Source organism: Vulpes lagopus, chromosome 19, assembly GCF_018345385.1.
Source record: "Vulpes lagopus strain Blue_001 chromosome 19, ASM1834538v1, whole genome shotgun sequence".
NCBI classification, from domain to species: domain Eukaryota; kingdom Metazoa; phylum Chordata; class Mammalia; order Carnivora; family Canidae; genus Vulpes; species Vulpes lagopus.
In genome coordinates, this window is record NC_054842.1 from 46,653,038 (window position 1) to 46,674,766 (window position 21,729).

The 21,729-nt window shown below is 38.6% G+C and overlaps 2 protein-coding genes across 4 annotated transcripts in view; one reads left to right on the forward strand and one right to left on the reverse strand.

Moving 5' to 3' along the window:
• Positions 1-21,720, reverse strand: part of P2RY12 (purinergic receptor P2Y12) — a 45,991-nt gene extending 24,271 nt beyond the window's left edge. For 2 of the 3 annotated variants that reach the window (XM_041734046.1, XM_041734045.1), the window contains exon 1: positions 21,399-21,719. The gene's annotated coding sequence lies outside the window, so the exon portion shown is untranslated. Of the gene's footprint in view, positions 1-21,398 lie in introns of all 3 variants that reach the window. The other variant, XM_041734047.1, reaches the window with a different exon arrangement.
• MED12L (mediator complex subunit 12L) overlaps positions 1-21,729 on the forward strand; it is a 325,697-nt gene that overhangs the window by 255,202 nt on the left and 48,766 nt on the right. Inside the window, exons 22-35 of the mRNA XM_041734039.1 lie at positions 1,745-1,972; positions 2,858-2,999; positions 4,615-4,735; positions 5,098-5,199; positions 5,919-6,032; positions 9,345-9,544; positions 12,451-12,639; positions 13,455-13,529; positions 13,649-13,839; positions 14,628-14,789; positions 16,861-16,972; positions 19,334-19,423; positions 20,483-20,592; positions 20,787-20,922. Coding sequence (XP_041589973.1) covers positions 1,745-1,972; positions 2,858-2,999; positions 4,615-4,735; positions 5,098-5,199; positions 5,919-6,032; positions 9,345-9,544; positions 12,451-12,639; positions 13,455-13,529; positions 13,649-13,839; positions 14,628-14,789; positions 16,861-16,972; positions 19,334-19,423; positions 20,483-20,592; positions 20,787-20,922 — 1,972 coding nt within the window. The remainder of the gene's footprint in view (positions 1-1,744; positions 1,973-2,857; positions 3,000-4,614; positions 4,736-5,097; positions 5,200-5,918; positions 6,033-9,344; positions 9,545-12,450; positions 12,640-13,454; positions 13,530-13,648; positions 13,840-14,627; positions 14,790-16,860; positions 16,973-19,333; positions 19,424-20,482; positions 20,593-20,786; positions 20,923-21,729) is intronic.

The window sequence follows — 21,729 nt, forward strand, 5'->3', positions numbered from 1 at the left end:
AATGGGAGGGTAGGTCATCATGAAATGCCTAGATTTCCAAATAACCCTCTGTAAGACATTTTAGTGGGTCTTAGGTAACATCTTTCTGCAAAATGATGCAATAAGCATAGTACCCTACATCCTTGCTTTACAAACAGCTTCATTTTCAGTTTACGGTTTTCACAGAGCTTTCTCATACATGACTTGGTTCTTGCAATACCCGAAGAGTGAAGTGAACTTCCCAAGAAAGTCCCGGTAGCCTGTTTAACCCCTAGTGCTCCCGTAGGGTAGTGCAAATTGTAACCTAAGTGAATGTGAGTAAGGTACCCTGGGTGTATGAGGGTTTAGGAGACCAACAGGGAGCTGAGGGTCAGCACAGTGTCACATCACAGGGAGTGGCTCTGACTTATGTTTCCTCAGTTAAAGATCCAGTAAACCAGTGTGGCTCTCAGGAAGCCCTGAGGTCAGGCATTATTTGTGGATTGGGACTAAGAAGAATGGCCAAATAAAAGCTAGCTGCTCAGGGAGAATCCTATCAGTATGCTAATTAAACAGTTTGAATAATTAGATCTCAAGGAGCATCTGTAACATTGTGCAAGAGGATTACGTGGGGAAATAGAGCAGGGATCACATCTTGCACTGTGTACCCAGGGCTGCACACAGTTCTTTCCATCAAGATCTTTAAGCCTCCCCTGCAGTCACAGGAAGTAGAAATGACTGTTCCCATCAACAAGTGACTATTTCTCATCGCAAGTTAATGAATAATGGAGCCTAGATTCATATATAAGTCCTCCTGGCCTCAAGTGTGTGTTGCTTTTATTACCCTGTCAGGTTTTTCAGGTACAGGCAATCTCAGAAGGAAAATGAGTTGTTGCCTTCGTTTCATATATGTCTGCAACAGAGAGGGGTAAGAATTTGAGAGTGACCTAGAAAGCAGCTAATGTTTTATTAAAGCTCGGAAGCGCATCTGGAAAGAGTGTAATAAATGGAACAGGAAGCCTAGAAATCAAGTGTAAGGAGACTTCACCATAAGCCACAGAATTCAGAAAAATTATGCATCCTAGGCTGGAGGTGTCAGAGTCAACTGGAGAGAAGTCTCCAGACTGAAAGAAAAGTGGGGGGCTGAATCTTGTAACAATTGGGAAAGTCAAGTAGACTTATTATTCTGGTTTCTAATAGACATAGATTGGTAGAAGTAGGGAGGAAAACCGACAGTGCTTTACTATTTGCTGAAATCTGATTCATAATTTAAAACGACACTCAGGGTGTGGAGAGGTGGAGAGAACCAGCAAAGAGCAAAGTTTGTTTTTGTTTCATTTTTAATGAGAAAGTGAAATGAATTAAGAACTACTGCTGAGGGAGAATGAGTGAAAAGTCAAGTAGAAAATGGGGCAAGAGTTAGGGCAGGAAAAAAGGGGAGATGTTTAAAAGCCCTGGGGACTGACACGTTCATCATTCTGAATGAGTCATACTGCAGATTGCGAGCTGGCCTCCTTCGGGGACAGCCGACACCGCTCCATAGAAGTTGTCTGCCGAGAAAGAGAGCAGAGAGGGCCAGAACTGCTGCTGTGGGGTGGTGGGTGGCTTTGGTCCTGTCTGCCAGACCCGAATTGCCCCGAACATTAAGTTGGCCTGAAAACCTCCTAAGGGGGACTCTTCTCTCGGGATGCATTACAGTTGCTGCCATTGAGTCTGCCCCTAAATGAAATCGCTTTCCAGTTATTCTAGTTTTGTTTTGTTTTAACTCTTCTCCTTGTAACCTCAGTAGTGCCTGTTCAAAAGTTAAGCAAACCATATATAATAATGTGATGCCTGCAAATTCTAACTTGAGATGGGATCCGGACTTCATGATGGATTTCATTGAGAATCCTTCAGCTCGTAGCATCAATTACTCAATGCTGGGCAAGATCCTCAGTGACAACGCGGCCAATCGCTACAGCTTCGTCTGTAACACGCTCATGAATGTATGTATGGGCCACCAGGATGCGGGAAGGTGAGCCGGCTTACCTGGAATTCACATCGAGCAACCCACTCGTTGCCTTGGTGTTACTTTTAAACTGATGTCGTTGGCGATTGCCTGGGCTGACATTTGGATGTTGTCTGCTTTTTGTCCCGTCCCCCCCCCTCCCCCCCATTTATTCCAGAATTTCTTTCTGCTCTATACTGTGATTTCCTTTGCCTGACAGGCCATCCTGGCTGGATTGCTCTGGCATGAGATGCTTTTGATGTAAACTCTAGGTTACCGATCTACTCCTAAAAATGTATATAATACGTAATGTTTTTATTCAAGCACAAATAAAAGAGACTTAGATCGGGGGCATCTGGGTGGCTCAGTTGATTTGGCCTCTGACTTGATTTTGGCTCAGGTCGTGGTTTCAGGTGCTGAGATCGAGCCCTGTGTTGGGTCCGGGCTCAGCATGGATCCTGCTTCTCTCCCTCCCTCTCCGCCTGCCCTTCCCCCTGCTCATGTGCAATCAGTCAATCAATAAAATTTAAAATGGAGGGTTTTGTTTTGTGTGTGTGTGTGTTTAAGAACACTCTCTTTTGGCCTACCTAAATTACATTGTGTCTGTAATTTTTTTTTTTTTTTTGATGCCTCTAAAAATTTAAATTTGTAAGTCAGGTTTGTTCTCAGAACAAAAATATGGTAATTGGCATCTGTACTGATTTTGCTCAACAAACTAAATATTAGAAAACCTTTGAAGCCAGTTACTTTTATCTTTGGTTCCAGGTTCTACTTGGTTATTTAACAAGTGGGTATTTATTAAATCTTTGAATCTTAGAAATGAATGGCTTGTTTGATGGTAGTAAGGTATGTGTTCATTAAGTTCTATTTCTCTCTTGTTACTTTTTACTGTTTTCTTTTTCCTCTTCCTAGGATCAACGACATCGCCAATTTCTCCTCGGAGCTGACAGCTTGCTGCACTGTTCTTAGTTCAGAATGGCTGGGAGTTCTGAAGGCTCTTTGTTGTTCTTCAAATCATGTGTGGGGGTTTAATGATGTGCTTTGCACTGTGGATGTAAGTTTTCTTTTTCATGTAAAAACTCATCTGTGCAATTAAATAGTTAGTAATTCTTTTTAATTGACTTAACCCTTACCTGAGATAGAAGATATTTATTTTTCTTTTTCTGCCCAAAAGCAATAAACGAGATTGCAGTTGCCAAGGATTAAATAAAAGAAAAAAAAATTGAAATATATACAATAGCTTAATCTACAGCAGAGATGCCAAGCGTTTCCCTGTTTCTTAGCTGAGATTTCTTACATACAGTCTCTTCAGGGTTGTCCTTTCACACTGTTTACCAAGTGCCTCGGGCTCCTCATGGTAAAAGACATAATTTGCCTAAGGCAGTCTACGTTTTGCAGAGAACCAGTTTGTTTTTTAAAGATCAAGGTGCATTCTATGAATACAGGTTTTACTGTGTTGCCTCAGAGTGTCCTGGCCCACATTCATTGGCATATCCAGTCTTTTTAGTGATCGTGTCTGGAACTTGATAAAGAGATACCCAGGATACATCACTGATTTTCCTTTATGTATATCCATGATGTGTATATTTCTTAAAAATCTGTCACGATTGTCTGTTTTTTCCTATCGCTTCTTGGAGTGATTGTGTTTTGTGTTAATGTGTCTTCTGTGTAGAAGATGTTTATGCATTTTAAAAACCACCTTCCAGTTAGAGGTTTACTTTCTAGTTCTAGTATCTCAGGATAGAGAATTCTCCTGCATTCTCTTAGGTACCCAAAGTTTTATATATATAAAAACTGATACCAGTGACCTGGTTTCCCAGTCAGGTGAGATCCCAGTTTTTATCTTTAACATCATTCCTTAACGTCTCGGTTGTTTTCTGTTCTACTTTCCCTTTGCTTCGCTCCTTCATCTGCAAAATCGGGATTCATAATAGTGTGAGCCTCATGGTGGCGTGCTGTTAAATGAGGTGGTTTTTGTAAATCACTAACCACAGTTATTGGCATATAGTATAACTTAGTATGTAGGCTGCTGTTATGAGTGTTTTTTTTATTACCGTTCTCTTCCAGAGTCTTGTGAGGTCTGTGTTGGTAGAGTTTTCGTTGGGAATGAATTAATTTTCCTTCTCTTCTTTTTTTCACATTTTTTCCCTTTCTCTTTCTCTCAAGGTTAGGGGTCAGTTGGAAATTTTCAGAGTTGTTAAAACTAATTCAATTACACTATAGAATCATTAATAATTATCCTTGAAAAGAACTCTAAAACCTTAATGAGGCTTATTTTTTATTTAGAGGAGCTACCGTGTTTTTCCTTTGCTCCCTGATGATCTTACCTTTCAATGACAAATGATGCCATACTCTGCTAAGAAGTTTTATTTGCACTACGTCTTTTAGGAATTTCTTGATTTTTGTTTTTGTTTTGTTCGATTATACATACTCTAGAGAAAACTCAGTATCTCCTGTTAGGTTAGGATTTAGGTAATCTTCATTCTTTGTCTTACAAAGTAGAAATAGTCCTTACAGGATCATGAACCTGATATGTTCTCATTTCACTCTATTGGTTCATTTTGGGATTTTAGATCTTACTGGTATTGCCTACATTCACTTAGATATTAATCTTGGATGTTACTTGAAAGGGTGTTAGGTATTAAAACGTGTCAATGTTTTTCTTGAAGGTGAGTGACCTTTCATTCCATGATTCATTAGCTACTTTCATTGCTATTCTGATAGCACGACAGTGTTTCTCCCTGGAGGACGTCGTGCAGCACGTCGCGCTTCCTTCTCTCCTAGCAGCAGGTACGACACATCCGGAATGGCCCTTGTGATTTGATGTTTGTCTGGGGGTGGTTTCTAGCTAGTACAACAGTAAACATACTGTTTCAGGGTCCATGCATCAGCCAGTGGTGTGACGTTGAGGTCAAGGTCTTAGCATGGTCAGTGTAGTTCTATACAAAGTCAAATGGATCCCTAAGGAAAAGGTGGTTTTTATGGAAGCACTCTGGTTTCTCGAAAAAGCAGAAAAAGCATAGTGTAGTTCCTTAACTTCTTAATGTAAGGAGCATTTACATTTAAATTAGTCCAGATAAGTTAGCTTAATGGGAAACCTGAAGACCTATCCTTGAATAAATTAGAAAACTTGCTCTTAAAATCTTTCCTAGCTTGTGGAGATGCAGATGCTGAGCCTGGGGCAAGAATGACATGCCGACTCCTGCTTCATCTCTTCCGAGCTCCCCAGGCCTGCTTATTACCTCAAGCAACCGGTGAGCTGACAGCTGAAAAACCTCTGATTACATTTTCATTTGGAGGTAGATTTTCTAAAATGACCAAGTAGGCTGTCCATTTTGTCATTTCCTTCCTGATTTGGGTTGAGCTTGCTTTTGCAGGTGAGGAAGGAATGCAGTAATGCCCCTGAGAGGGCCGTCAGCACCTTTGATTTATGCAATATCAGGATGTATTGAGAAACTCAAATCAGGAGTTAATAAACAATAAAAATACTTTTGCTCTTAGGCCGAGCCATGCTGGTGGGCAGCCTCATCCTCTCATCTACTATGTATGTTGGTTATGAACCACATCATAGCAGCTTAGGGCAGGGATGATTCATTTTTTCTTTTACTAAGGTAAAAGGAAGAAGGTAAGAGGTCTAGGAGTGTTAGTGCAGTGTGTTTCCAAAGGTCATTTCCATAAAGGGGTATGTGTGTGTGTGTGTGAGAATCAACGTACGTAGATGAAAGTCATTATTGTTTTGATCCGTCTCTCTAGGGAGCAAAGACATTGTTTTAATAATTAAAAAAGAGAATTTTAAGAAAGGAATACTGACAGAGTTTCTTAGTGAATCCTTGAAGCATCGATTAAAGCTAGCTGATGGCAGTTAAGGACACACAGTCTAAGAGCGAAAGACTCTGCTGATTGTAAATGGTTAGGAAAGATTGTTAGTGACGGTCATGAGACCTTTCAAAGTTTGCTGTTGTTCTCCTCCTAGGCAAACCTTTCCCTGGAATAAGATCATCTTGTGATAGACACCTCTTAGCCGCTGCTCACAACAGCATTGAAGTGGGAGCCGTGTTTGCTGTTTTAAAAGCGATTATGATGCTTGGTAAGACTATCCTGGCACTAAACGTGGTTAATCACCAGAAACAGAGGAAAAATAATTTATATTCAGGATCAACTCTAATTCATATTATTAGCAACGTGGTTTGGTTTGATTTGGTTTGGTTCTCCTGGCAAAATTAGTTGGCTTTCTCCAAGTACAAGATCAGTTGGACTTGAATTGTCTGCTCCTTACCTACAGTTCTCAGGGAATTTAAATATAATACTTTTTATTTTTGGATGACATTTTAACTACAGGATATTTTGTTTGATATAATAGAGATCTCAGACCCCCAGGTTGGTTTTATCTTTATTTGTTGGCATAAGTCACATTTTATAAAGGACACAGATGCCACGGTGATCTAACCAAAGGTTGAACTGTTTTATTATATATCAGGAGTAGAACACCAGAAAACCTGGATTTTAATCTTAATGTCTCTGCTCCTTATTGTGACCCTGAACAAGTATATAAACTTCTACTTTAGCTTTTTCATAAATCAGGTAATATTTGCAATAATGTCAGTATTATTAGCAAATCAATGTTAGATGTCAGGATTTTAAAAAGTTTAATCCATAATTTCCAAGATGTCCATCATACTCTTAATGGCATATCCGTTCCTGGGGTAGTAGTACTGCATTTTCTGTTCCTTTATAGTGTAATACTTTAAGACATTTTTATTCTATAAATTGTTCAGGATTTGAATGAGTAGTAAGTCTTGAGTCCACACTGCCTAATTCCAACTGTGGCAACCCTCTTTTGGCCTTGACTTAACAAAAGTCTTATGTTCTGAAGGAGCTCTCTTTGATTAGAACAGAAAGTAGATAGGCATCATTTTAGAGGAGTCCTAAAGAACATTATAATTTGTACTCCTGTTTGAATGTTATTTGGTGATGATGAAGCATAATGGGATTTCCATTTAAAAATTATTTTAAAAGTTCACGTTAAAAAAAAAGTTCACCTTAAGAAGAGAATATATATATACATATACATATTTACGTATGGTTTGTAATTTTTGCAGTAGTTTAAAGGTTGGAGAAAGCATTTATATATGCATTATTTATATCTCAAATGCCTTGGAAATGCCTATAATATTCTTACAGTAAAAGAGAAAGGTAGGGGCACGTGGAGGGCCATGCGTCATTTCTGAGTTTAGGAGCTTATAGTATTAAACAAACAACATTAAATGCTCTTTTCAGTAAGTAAAATTTCTCTCCTCTGATCATGTTTGAAAAGAAAATGGCTGGACAGTCTACTTAAATAAAATGTAGGGACCATGAAGTTAGGAACTTGCTTTTTATTTTATTTTATTTTTTTCAAACTGTGGTATCTCTAATGCCCATCAGAGAAACTAGACAGGTTTTGAAATAGTAGCTTTTCAACAAGCTAATGTTTGGAGTGCGGCTGCAGAGGGGATAGACACTGAATGGCAGAAAGCACGATGAGGGCCGTTGAGGCCCTTGCCCCTTCATTTGGAGGACTGGTCCAGTTTTAACTAAAATTTGCCAACTTCTTTAAGGAGTCACAGAATTGTATTTTAATATCCATGTGTAATAACCATTCATCTTTGATTGGCTTTCCTTGACTTTTTTTTTTTTTTTTTAATTCATCTCAGTTCTTGTTAGATAGTGAATGCTTCAGGTCTGAGAAGTCACAATCAGGTCATTGGATGTCAGGAGAGCCTTGGACTAGGTAGTCACTGAACACTTCTCTATTCTGTTACTGGCATAGTTACAGAAGTTTCTGGCACAGTCTCCTATACCTTCTCTGTCATCCTAACATCTATAATAAATGAGAATCTGAATGAGGATTTCCTAGGCAGAGGTGTTTGTTTCTCTGATTTTGTTTTTACAGAAGTTTTAATTTCTCTACTTCACCCTGTCCTTACCAGTGTTCTCTCAAGTCATGTCCACCAGGATCTGTTTTGAATTTGGGAGATAAAACTGTTATATAGGAATTGGTTTTTAATTTATGCTGTAGTTTAACATAAGGTGTAGATATAGTTGTTTATATCCCCAAAAGTTGGGGAAAGTGTGCTAAATTTTGGGACGTATCTTTCAGCTCCCAACGAGCTCTGTTGAATTAAATAAACTCGTGGGTGAAAAATTGGTACTTTTTCTATTGTGTATTTTAATGAGGAATGTTTGATAATATATAATAAGATATTGATACTTGAAAAGTATTGTTTCCCCCCCCCCCCTTACAGTTTTATAAATAAGTATTCACTGAGCCATTCTGATTTTTTAAATTTTTCAGCAGAGTCAAAACTTTTTCTTGGTTGACCTGTGGGTTTTAAAAGGCTTTTTGCACTGAGCTGGGCTTGATTTTACTCCTAGTGGGCAGTGAGTGGGCCTCATCTAAAGTCATTTGTTGGTTCCAGGAAATTTTCTCGTTCAAGATTTGCAATCCTTTGGGTAAACAGGCAAAAGTTGAGAGGCTCTGTTGTCATTTGGCAGTCGTTATTACCAAATTATATTCTCTCCCTTTTAAAATATGACAGTGATTTTGTCTTTCACAGCTAGAGGAGATTTCTTATTTCCAGCTGTTCAGATGTTCCGCTCCATTTTGTCCCCAAACACTTGGTTATGAGGGAAGCCCTCTCCTTAGTTTCATGTGACTCAGTATAGGAGAGGTTGATGTGCTGAGGTTCTCTAATTTGGATGTTTACAGAGAGGAAAGTGAGAGGCTTGGGTTATTCAATGAGTGCCCTATGTTTAGGGCTTCCTTAGTATGCATTGCCCTTTTCCATTCCCAGGGATATAATCTCTCTTGTCAAGAAGTTGATAGTAAGGTGGGCTAAGGCAAAACTTTTCTCTTGACCTATGGATAGAAAATAAGTCATTGTAAGAGAAGAAATGGAAAAGGGACACCTAGAAGGGTGAGTAACCCATTTTTTCCTTGTCTATAAGTCAAATGAATTTGAATATTGAATACATGTGTGCTTGAAATATTGGTGGAATCAGTGTTCTCTAATTATGAAGAATGATTCCTAATGGCCTTTCTAAGTTGAGTGAACACGTACTTGATTCTGTAAACAAAATAAGGGATACGTCTTGAATATGCTTTTTTGCCATGTCCAGTGAAACTTCTCTGGGTTCTTGCATTTGTTCTCTAGATCCTCTCTCTCTCTCTCTCTCTCTCTCTCTCTCTCTCTCTCTTTTTCTCTCTTTTTCTGTCTCTCTCTCTCACTGAACAACGGGCTGTGCCATAATGATGCCGTTCACATATTTTAAATCCCCGAAGGCTTGCTTCATTTACTTCTCAAGGATTTGGCAATATTTTGAACTTCTGTGATTTTGCTTTTGTGGTTCTGTTATTTAGGAGATGCCAAAATTGGCAATAACAATGTCAGCTCTTTAAAGAATGATGACTTCACCATGAGGGGTTTACGACGTGATGGGAATGCGGATGATATCTGGACTGCCTCACAAAATTCAAAATCGTGTGGGAAAAGCATTTCCATAGAAACTGCCAATTTAAGAGAATATGCTAGATATGTACTGAGGACTATCTGTCAACAGGTATTTTTCAGACTTAATTTGCCTTTAACTTTGAATATATAATTGTTCTTGGGAGAGAAATGCTCAGTGTTATTGGAAACTTGCATATGGGGAGATCCTTTCTGCTAACTTTATTTGGAAATCAAATTTGTTGAAAAGTTGCAATAATATTGAAGAACTCTAGGATATATGCTCTTTATGCAGATTCACCAGTTTTTTACATTTTGTCAAATGTAAAAAAATGTGATTCTCTCTCTCTCTCTCTCTCTCTCATGAATAAATAAAAACCTTTAAGAAATATCAAGAAATTGACTGTGGTACAGTAATTTTTTCTCACCTACAGGCCATATTCAGTTTTGTCAGTTGTCCCAATAATGTTGAATTTGTCTGAAATTTCCCTTAGATTAGCTTCAGATTACACATTCTTGGCCAAGATGCTACAGAACTAATACTGTGTTCTTATAGGGCAGTCATGCCTAAAGACACATGGTGTCCATTTGTACCTCACTGGCACCGATCATTTTGAACAAGGTGCCTCCATTGTATGGTTTCAAGATTGCACTGAAAGTTACCATTTTTATTCCTTGCAATCAGTAAATAGTCTTTGGGGAGACATTTTTTTTTTTTGTTTTGTTTTGTTTTTTAAATTTTTATTTATTTATGATAGTCACAGAGAGAGAGAGAGAGAGGCAGAGACACAGGCAGAGGGAGAAGCAGGCTCCATGCACTGGGAGCCTGATGTGGGATTCGATCCCGGGTCTCCAGGATCGCGCCCTGGGCCAAAGGCAGGCGCCAAACCGCTGCGCCACCCAGGGATCCCTGGGGAGACATTTTGAGATAATGCAGATATCCTGCTCCTCATCAAACTCCACCACCTGTATGGCATTCATTTTGATTCTTGTCTAAATTAGTCTTTATATGAAGGTTCCAAAATGGGGATTGTTTTTGCCCCCAACTCCTTTAGAGTTAATGATTTGCATTCTACTCTAAGAAAAGCCTACCCTTATTTTTTCCCCCTTATTCTTAGTTATTTGTTTTCCATATGGATTATAATATACTGTCCTTAGTATTTTCATGTTCAAATTATCTCAGATTTGTCCGGTGGGAACCTTGTCACCCTGGCTTTTAAGTTGTTTTGACATGTGCCCCCCCCCCCCCCCCGCCCCCCGCCCCGCTGCCTGTAGTTTCGTAGTTTCTTACTTCCTAACCTACCTTGTATTTTCCCTATTCCAAATCTGGAATTACTCATTCCTCCAAGGAATTCTGGTTCTAGTTAGTAGAGGATGGTACTTCAACACCAAGATGTGGGCATTATGGTGCTCAGTACAGTAGAGGTAGGAAAAAAATATATCCATATACATATAAGTGTGTGTGTGTATTCATGAGTTCATACTGATATGTCCACTTCTAATAACTCTACTTAGTTCTTCTTTGCATTCTCCCCTTCCTTATTATTAATGTCTTCCACAGCAAGAACTCTGGTTCCCAGTAACATCAACCATTTACTCATTTACTTAATTCTGTACTATACGTGAAATAGTTTTCAGAATTGCTACATTTATACCATTAGGAAAAAATGACAAAGAGTTGAAGATTTGCTTATAGTTATTTTTTTCCCTAAAGGTGTACAGTATTGTGTTAAAAAGGTTTTTGAGCTTTCTCCTTTAAAATGGATGTTATTCATTTGAAATAGAATTAGTTTCATTTGTTTCTGTTTGCATTCAGTTTAGATCCCCCTTTTCCTCCTCCTCACCTCAGCTCTGCTTTAGCATGTTTCTACAAGTCAACTGCACATAAAGGTGTACTCAGAGATGTGTCCTCTGTCCCTTGTCTTTTCCATTCTGTGTTTTATCTGCCTTTGGTGTGATCAGTTTTATTATTTTTGGATTTATCTTCCTTTTTTTCCTTTTAATTTCTCTTTTCTTATAAAAGAAAGAAAACATGGCATACCATACAGGCTGTTTTCCATTTTGATGGAGACATTATGTTAACAGGGTCATATTTTTATCAGAGCATATTGTAATTACAGTAAAAGTTCACTAAATAGTCATATAGATAATGAGAGGCAATGTGCATTGGTTTCCAACCAGTATCGTCAAGGGCCAAACAATTTTAATGCCTGAAAAATATTACTGATGTATGAGTCCCACCGTCAGATATGTATTTGATGGGGCCTGGGCATTTGATTTTTAGCAAGCTCCCCAGATGACTTTAGTAGATACTCAGCATTGGGCTACTGGTGTTTAAGAAACAGGCCTCTTCTGAAACAGTTCTGGGTTCAAACTGGGCTCTGTTGATGATTTCTTCCTTCTACAGTACACGTGTTTGCATTTGAAACAATGATAAAGAAAGGGTGATGGGGTTTAAATTGGTAGAAACTCTCTGGAGGGCAACTGGCTATATGAACCAATAGTTTTAAATTTTGGTATACTCCTTGACCCAGCAATTAATTGTACTTTTATGAAATTATCCTAAGAAATTTATTGTATAGAAAGTGGATGTGCACACATTTATAATAATAGCATTTGTAATATAAAAAATGAAGACAGTTTTCTAAATATTTTACTCTGTTCTTTCTAATCAGTGGAATATTGTATGTGTGACATGAAAACAAAGACCTCTTATAACAAAGAATCATTACCATTATACAACAATATTTTCTTTACTATCTTTAGCTTTCTTTTCTTTTCTTTTTTGGCATACTGGCTTTCCAAACGTTTTTAAACCACTTTGTATTTTTAGCAAATCAAAATACCAGAAATTTTGTTTTTCAGACTTTTCCCACCTACTCTTCTCATGTAATTGTTTTTTAATTGGAAGATTTTTGTCTGCTTTATATTCCATTGTGCACCATGATTTAGTGCACATCACGGGTCACATGTAGAAAGTCTCTGCCTGTCAATCTAACTGCCAATTTTTTTCTTTAGGAATGGGTAGGAGAGCATTGCTTAAAAGAACCGGAAAGATTATGCACAGACAAAGAGCTTATATTGGACCCTGTGCTTTCAAATATGCAAGCACAGAAATTACTGCAGCTTATCTGTTATCCTCATGGTATTAAAGAATGTACGGAGGGCGACAACCTGCAAAGACAGCATATTAAGCGTATTCTTCAGGTGAGTGATTAGAGTCTGAAGATTCTGTTCCTGTCATGTAACACTTTTTTTTTTTTTACCCCCTCTGTGCTAATTAAGTCTTGACTTCAATTCTGATTTTTATTCTCCTAATTTTCTTTTCTGTGTAATTGCTGCACTTCATTGATAGGTAAATATAGATACTGCAAATGCTACACTAAAGTAGTATAAATGTTGATGTTTTAAGTCTATTGTATTTAGATGAGACTTAAGCTTTCTGGAGGAATAGTCTTAAATATATTATTCAAAAAGTACTGAAGTTATTTTGGAATGGGATTGCTTAGATACATAGGTTTTGAGAGAAGAAATCCTTGTATTATTTCCAGTGCCTGGCTGAGTAAGTGCATTATTTTATTTTATTTATATATTTAAAAAAATATTTATTATTTTGAGATGGAGCGAGAATGACTGAGTGAGCAATTGAGAGAGAAAACAGAAGCAGAGGGAGGGGTAAGGGAAGAGGGAGAAGCAAGCTCCCCACTGAGTAGAGAGCCCAACATAGGACTCAATCTCAGGACCCCTGGGATCATGACCTGAGCTGAAGGCAGACACTTAACCAACTGAGCCACACAGGCACTATAGATGTGCATCATTTTAATGTGTTTTTGTTTTAAATTTTTTTACGTCTACAATAAATGTATGTGATGGACCTGGAAGCCTTTTTGATCTCTACAAATTCCTTTAATCTGCACGATTATTCTCTTCTTTCTTGAGAGAGGGAATACTGCAAGGATTTAATATGTTTATTAAAGACCCATTAAGTATCCTTAATGTGTTAATTCTTTCCATTTCCCCAGAACCTTGAGCAGTGGACACTAAGGCAGTCCTGGCTAGAACTCCAGTTAATGATCAAACAGTGCTTGAAGGACCCTGTGAGTATATATTGGAAGCATGTGTTATATATGCAAAATGTTGTGAACTGCATGATCACGTTGATGTTTGAAGATGAAGTAAAACATATGCATGCTAGTTTTCTTATGTGTAACTCCAGGGCTCTGGTTCAGTGGCTGAAATGAACAACTTACTGGACAATATTGCCAAGGCAACAATAGAGGTATTCCAGCAATCCGCTGACTTGAACAATAATTCTTCTAATTCTGGAATGGGCCTCTTCAACCCAAATGGCATTGGAAGTACTGATACAAGTAGCACGAGGCAGAATGGAATAAAGACATTTCTAAGGTATTTTTTTTCCTGCAGTTTGACTGGGTTGTCATTACTTTGTCACATGTAATGGTATATTTTTATTTGCACGATGCAGTTACTTTTTCATAAAGCTGCAGCGATGTGGAATTACTTGTGTCAGCTACCATTATTTAACAATATATTAAAGGGCATGATGACGAATAATATCTCAGTGTTTACCACATCCGCCCTCCTTAGAACCACATATGACACACAGAAGGGATTAATTTCTATATTGTCTCTTTATGGCTACTCTGTTCCATAGAATTCAGTATATAGGAAACACTTTTCCTGCCATCTTTGTTAATTGGCAGTGTTGCACAAGTAATAATCATGTTAGGCAGAGTGATTTATATTTTGTCATTTGGGTATAAAGTATAACTAGTGAATTTTGAAACCTTAAAAATTGGTTATTAATATGCTTATTAAGCATAGTCGGGAAATTTCATATCTTAACTATGACAGTAAAGTGTGTTGCTTGTACAAAAGGAGTGTTGCCAATCAGAGAGCTAGAATCATCAAAAAACACTTGCATAGTCTTAAAAAGTTTAGTTATGATATTCCCTCATAACCCCACATTTTATTGCTTTCCATAGCAAGAGTGGAAAAGTATGTTCAACTCTTTGGTATTTGGGAAGAGGAAAGATAGTACAGAGATAAAGGGGAAATTTTAGGGTACCTGGTGCTCCTTATGCATGAAAGTTTTGCCCTGGAGTTTCTGTAATAACTGTGAGAGTAGAGAAAAAGGACACCTCCTTGGGTCTGACACCTATTTCTGATTTTAGTTCCTCTGAACGCAGGGGTGTGTGGCTGGTGGCCCCCCTCATTGCCAGGCTGCCGACCTCTGTGCAAGGAAGAGTACTGAAAGCTGCTGGAGAGGAGCTGGAAAAGGGGCAGCACTTGGGCTCCTCTTCCAAAAAGGAAAGAGACAGACAAAAACAGAAAAGGTACGGCTGCAAGGTGTGTCTCTGTGTGAGGGCCTAAGGAATGATGAGAACAAGGGGCATCTTGCAGACATACATGGTCACGGTACCCAGACTACACTGAAACTATGGTTTTAAGTAGAAAGGACAAGATTCTGTTTAGGTGGAACTCTGTTCCTAAAATGCTCCAGGTTCTAATACTTAGTATACCAGTTTTCAGTTTTGCCTGTGTACCCGAATCACCGCTGAACCATTTAAATACTGACTTCTTAGCCCCGCTGCCGAACTGTTGAATCAGATCTGGAGATCCATTTAGTTCCTGTATTGTACATTTAATTACTTTTCATTGTTTTAATTATTTATGTTTAAATTACGTAGAATCATTTCTAATTCTTTTTGAGCCATAAGATAGTAATATTTGAAACATTTAGGCTATTCTAGACTGAATACTAAAATGTATAAGCCACTGAGTTTAATCTTTTCTTCATTTATTTGAGGCCCTAGAAAAGATTTCAAATAATTAAACTTGCAAACTGACTCTGTTACTGAGAAAGAATAAAGCTGCGTTCTAATGTGGAAAAATGAATTTGGCACCTCAGGAGTGAAAGGGAATAATGATTTCTTCCATTAAAAAACAAACCCAAATCTGAACATGTATTCTTCTTACCCCTAATTAATAATATTTTAGTAGCTACCATTTATTGAGCACTTATAAAATACCAGTGTGTGAAACTCATCGTATACATACATGAATTTTTCAGTTCTCACAGGAATCATATGTGGTGGGTACACTCTCCTTCTACCCTTCTCCAGATGAAGAAAGGGAGGCAATTGAAAAGTTAATTTCTCAAGGACACACAGCTAGGAAGTTGTAAAACAAGTTTTTAAACCCAGGTGGACAGGGCACCTGGGTGGCTCAGTGGTTGAGCATCTGCCTTAGGCTCAGGTGGTGATCCCAGGGTCCTGGAATCGAGTCCTGCATCAGGTTCCCTGTTTCTCCCTCTGCCTGTGTCTCTGCCTCTGTCTGTGTGTCTCGCATGAATAAATAAATAAAATATTAAAAAAAAAAACAAACCACCCAGGTGGTCTGGCTCCTGAGACTGTGCTCTTTAACTGAACTGCATTTTGGTAAAGACCTAGTTTTGCATGTATTCTGTTTGTTAAGACCTGTTGTTTGGCGTCACCGTTGTGTCAGTCAACCCACCAGATGACTTAATTTTAATTCTGAAACTTAATTTGCTAATGGATGGTTGTGTGTACATTGCCTCCTTTCCCACGGGGGCGGGGGGGCACAGATGGTATTACAGAGCTTAAAGATGACTCTTCTCAAATCAGTCTCTCTCAGCTCTGCTGGTAGAGGCTGAAGCACATTGAAATATTTGGGTCTCAATCTCCTTTTAAGATTTTTTTTTGCCGGGTCACCTGGGTGGGTCAGCAGTTGAGCGTCTGCCTTTGGCCCAGGGCATGATCCTGGAGACCCAGGATGGAGTCCTACATTGAGCTTCCTGTGTGGAGCCTCCTTCTGCTTCTGCCTGTGTCTCTGCCTCTTTCTGTGTGTGTCTCATGAATAAATAAAATCTAAAAAAAAAAAAAAATTTTTTTTTCCAGCTTAGCACTTCGTCAGTATGATTTGTTCTCTGATAATTGAAGAAATATTCATACAATGACAATTTAAAATAGATTTTTTTTTTAATTCAAATGCCTTAAAAACATCTTAAGACTATGGGATATGGTTGATCACTCACAAGCTCACTGCTTTTGGATCCTCAGATCCAAAGGTGCTGATCTTAGTTCTCTCAATTCCCACCCCTGCACTCCCCCAGCATGCTCCTACAGTATGAATCTATGCCAGTTTGGGACTGTCTTCAAGAGCAAGAGAGCATATTAAATTATTCAGAAGCATCACAGTGGTTTTTAACCTTATATATAGAGTTATGATTTAACTTTTCAAGTAGGCTTTGGCTATTTACTACTCTTTTCCCTTTTCTAGAAGTAAAATAAATAAGACCCAGTAACCCAAGGGCAAGAGATCTATGTTGCACAGGAAGTAATCCATCCTCTCTAACTAGATCTGCTGTTACTACTTCCTTCGTAGTATGTCTCTTTTGAGTCAACAACCTTTCCTCTCGCTGGTCCTTACCTGCCTTAAGGGACAAGATGAACAACGGGAAGGCCTCCTAACATCTCTTCAGAATCAAGTTAATCAGGTAAAGTATACTAGAATATTAAGCCAGGCAAGTATTTTTCTAATGGCATTAGTTTGTTTTCCTTTCAAATACTGTGCTTAAGAAGACGACAACATATCTAGATTAGATGTCAAGAGACATTGTCCATGTACTGTGGCAGTCAGGGACCTCTACCTGGCAGTCATTCCAGTCACCACAAGATTCATAGTTTTGTAATAGTAATTATGCATTGGATAAATATCTCTGTCCCATAAATGTATAACATTTTGTACATTGCACACAAGTTTGACAAATCTGCTCCTCTCCTGACCCTGGCTCTTGGGAGAGATCCCGGAGCAATGCGTGCTGTAGGCATGGCAGTAAGACCAGAGGCACTTCTCTCTAGGTTCTCCAGCTCGGCCGCCACCTATCCGGAGGGTCTTGGCTTGAGTTTTCTTGACTCAGAAACTCAGTTTTATTTTCCTGCCAGAGCCAGACCATTGCCAGTCAAGAGTAAAGTATTTATTTCAAAATCAGAAGGCATATCAATTCGTTTACAAGGAATTTGAATTTAGGCTTTCCACCAACCACAGTTCTCCTGGTCACTGTTTTGGGGCATTTGCATTGAGTGTATTTCAAAGAAGCCAGATGCTGACACTAGAAATTGGTAAGTGTGGAATTGAGTAAAGAAGGTAGCTTGGTCATATGGGATGTTTTATACTGCTTCGGAGCTAAATGCAACCCTCCTGGGGCCCTCTGTTTCTATGACATCGTGTCTTTCTCGCAAATGATGCCAGATGAATGTGAACAACGATATTGGACTCTTTTGGTCTTCTCGCATCTCCCGCCTTTTGAATATGAGAGATCTATTCTTTGCACAGCAGCCAAAATGATCGTTCTAAAATATCGGTTACGCATACCTCTGGCCCTCAAGATACTACCATGTTTCTTACTATACCTAGAAAAAAAATTCAGTCTGGGCTGATCGAGGCCTGCGTGACTCGGCCTCGGCTCCCATTTCTGCCTCATTTCCTACCAATCATGCCTTGCTCACTCCACTCTTCACACTGATCCCATGCTATCCTTTTTCTTTTTCTTTTTCTTTTTCCCTTTCTCCTTTTTTTATTTTAGCAAGTGAGCATGATTGAAGAGAGGGGCAGAGGGATGGAGAGACGGGGAGAGAAGTGGGCACCTCACTGAGCATGGAGCTGAAGGTGGGGCTTGGTCCCTGGTCCCTGAAATCACAAAACAGGAGGCAGATGCCTAACCAACTGAGCCACCCAGGCACCCCGTTATCCTTTGAATTTGCCAAGCTGATTCTCATTGCAGCCCCTTTGCCTCTTTTCTTCTCTTTAGGTGGAAGGCTTTCCTTTCAGATATTAACAGGGTCGCTTCATCCTGTCTGTGCTCAGACGTCACCTCCTCATGGAGGCCCTCCCTACTCCCTCTCCAGAAATGGGGCCACGGTCATTTTGCATCCCCCCCTTGCCCTGTTACATCTGACCTGTTGTTATTTGTCCTGTTACTGGAATGAAAGCTCTGATGCAGCTTTGTGTTCACTGTCTGGCACCCTCCAGTCAGACTTGGGAGAAGACTCTAACTTGATGAGATTTGAGAAATACTCTCCTCTCACCATGCAGCATACTTAAGGCTCATCTTTTTGGCAGAGTTACTTCCACATATGACTCATTTTACCTCTTAATATGATTTGTCAGTAGTTTACCATATTCTCAGAGCATGGCAGTCAGGGGAGGACTTTGCTCTTAGCATCTAATTCTAGGGTGTTGCCGACTTGTGGTTTGCCTTTCTTAGGCAAACCTTCCCCTATTCTAACATTATTCTGAATCAGTGAAAGCACTCATTTTGTAAAACAATACACCACTCGACTGATGTCAAAGTTGTCATATTTTTCAAAATAGCACACACTATCTTGATTAAAGAAGACAAGGAGTATGAGATAACAAGCTCCCCCCCCTTCACTAAAAAATCAAAATAATACGTTTGCTAGGGTTCATAGACAATCCCTAGAAGTATAACACAGGTCTGAGGTAAAATGTAATTTTGTCTATTCAATATTTCTAAGACTGATGAAATAACATTTTAAAAGTAATCTTTCTTTATGTTGGTCAATCGTTAATTTCACCTTTTTTTTTTTTTTTTTAAAGTAGCAGGATTGTAAGTCAACTCTAGTTTCCCTCCACCTAGAAAGTCAATGAGCAGGAAACAGCCAGATTTCTGTCTGTGTGGAAGACAGGGGGAAAGCTAAAATTGCATTTTGTTTTTTAATTTGTTAAACTAAGAAGTTTTGACTGTTAGAAAGTCAACATAACTTTAAGTACAAGAAAAATTCCATTTTAATAGGGAAAATAAGTTTTGGGTTCTTCCATTTGTTTGCTGATTTAGATTTTAAGTAATTGGCGAGAAGAACGATACCAGGATGACATAAAAGCACGACAGATGATGCATGAAGCATTGCAACTTCGCCTAAATTTGGTAAGGTGTATTTCTAGTATTTTCCCTCCATTACACTTACCTAAATATGGACATAACTCCAACCATCCACCTCTTCTATGCTCATAGTCTTCATCACAAGGTGAGCCCTTCCACTGTGTGCCCTAACAACTTCCCTCTCTCACGTGTCCACCCTCTTTACTGCTGACCTTCCTTCTGGTCTGACTTCTAGAGGGCATAGGTATTTAGGGCATTGGTTTGCTCTCTGCACCTTCTGCCCCAGGGACTCTCTCCTTCTTTTCCGTTTGTGCCAAGAGTAGGTCTAAGACGGCTACTGCTTTGAGATGAAGTAGCTTTCATTACACTCATTTAAAGACTCATATAAAAATGTGCCATAAGTCGAAATTTTGTCAAGCTTTCCATCAGATTGAACATAAAAACAAATTTGACAGGGAGGCTGTACTCACATTTAAAATTTCTCACGTATTGCACATTTCTTTGAATTTTTGTTTTTCCTTGCTGCATAAGCCTCGATGATGGCTACTCTGGAGGAGGGCTTGCCTGATGCTTGGCAGTTGTTTTAACTTAATTCCCACACATAAATGAGTAGATCTGGGGGACAGGTCTCCTGATCCTCAATACTTCGGTGTTACTGGATATTTCCAAGTGTTATTACGACAACAGGCTTAGATTCGATAGTAATTGAACAACACAGAGTTGTAGATAATCAACTTACCTGGTTTTGACCTCTTCAGGTTTGACTAAAGTTACATCATTATGCAGGGTATTAGGAAGCATTAGGAACAAAAGAAAGTTAATTCTCCTATTATTTGATTCATATTGATGTTGTGCCCGCACTCCGGTTCCCTTTCTCCTTCCCCGACCCCCTAGCCCCCCACCTTTTTTTGAATGACCAAATTCCTGTGCTGAAGAAACCCAAAACAGTGACAGAGAGGTAGCTAGGTAAGAGAGAAGATGTAATAACCCATAAACTAGTGTTGTGTGTGTGTGTGTGTGTTAAATAATAAAAATTGGCTATGTGATTTGATGGGGATGGTATTTTCTTTGTAATCAAGTTTTATTGTATTATTTTTGTGCTAGGTGGGTGGAATGTTTGACACTGTGCAGAGGAGCACGCAATGGACAACAGACTGGGCCCTCCTCCTCCTTCAGATCATTACTTCTGGAACTGTTGACATGCATACTAACAAGTACGTCCTGATTTCACATTTAGTATGCTGCACACCCGTGTGGTAGGAGCTGTGATATACTGACTACAAGTTGTGTCACACATTAGCCTCTTAGTTACCATCAAAAGTTCTATGCCTTATATAAAAATGCTGTTTAGTAAAAAGCATCTTGATCTTGCTTTAAGGTGAAAATAATCATTTTTCTCTCCCCTTAGTGAATTATTCACAACAGTTCTTGACATGCTGGGTGTTCTAATCAATGGAACATTAGCCTCAGACTTATCAAATGCATCCCCAGGGGGATCTGAAGAAAATAAACGTGCATACATGAATTTAGTAAAAAAACTGAAAGTAAGTTTGTGACCTGCTTATATATTATGATCTCAGATAGTTTATGCATTACTCATTTACTGCATTTTATCTTAATTTACTTTGTTAAATTAGATGTTATTCATTGCATTCAGCTAATGTTATGTGGTTATTTTGCTACTTGCTTTACCTCAGCTTACTAGTACTCAAAAGTTTATGCGCATATAGCATTAATATGTTTCATAGAAGAATTCACAAAATGTTCAGCTTTTTTAAGGAACCTTAGAAATCTATTATCAAATATATAACAAAAATGCTAACATTGGATTTAGGATAAATCCATGCTTGGATTGGCACCTAGAATTGAAAAATAACCATTTGCATTTGATATTTCTAAATCCAGTTCATTTGACTAACCAATAACATAGTCTTTGAAATAAACTGTCAACAAAATGGTGCAGAAGAAAAAAAAAATCAATATATCTGACAACCTTACCAATAAAATAACCAATGATTACCTTGAAGTCTGACCCTGGATTCGAGAACGTGTTCTGTGCTGCGGCTTCTGCCTTCTGCTGGCAAATCCTACCCTGGATTTTTGTCATTTCAGCACTGCGATACTTGTTGTGTAACAAGGGTCCCATTTATATGTGTTCTATTTTCTACTTAAATAGAAGAAATGAAACATACTCACTACTCTAATTGAAAGCTGCATCATAGACCATTCTCAAGGTTAAAGAACATTCTGACTATAAAAAAGGAAATGTTTCGTAGAGAAACTTCCTTCTTGCTAACTTTTGCCTTCGTTGTGATTTCTGTCCTACTTCTCTATGTTTTTTTTTATTTGTT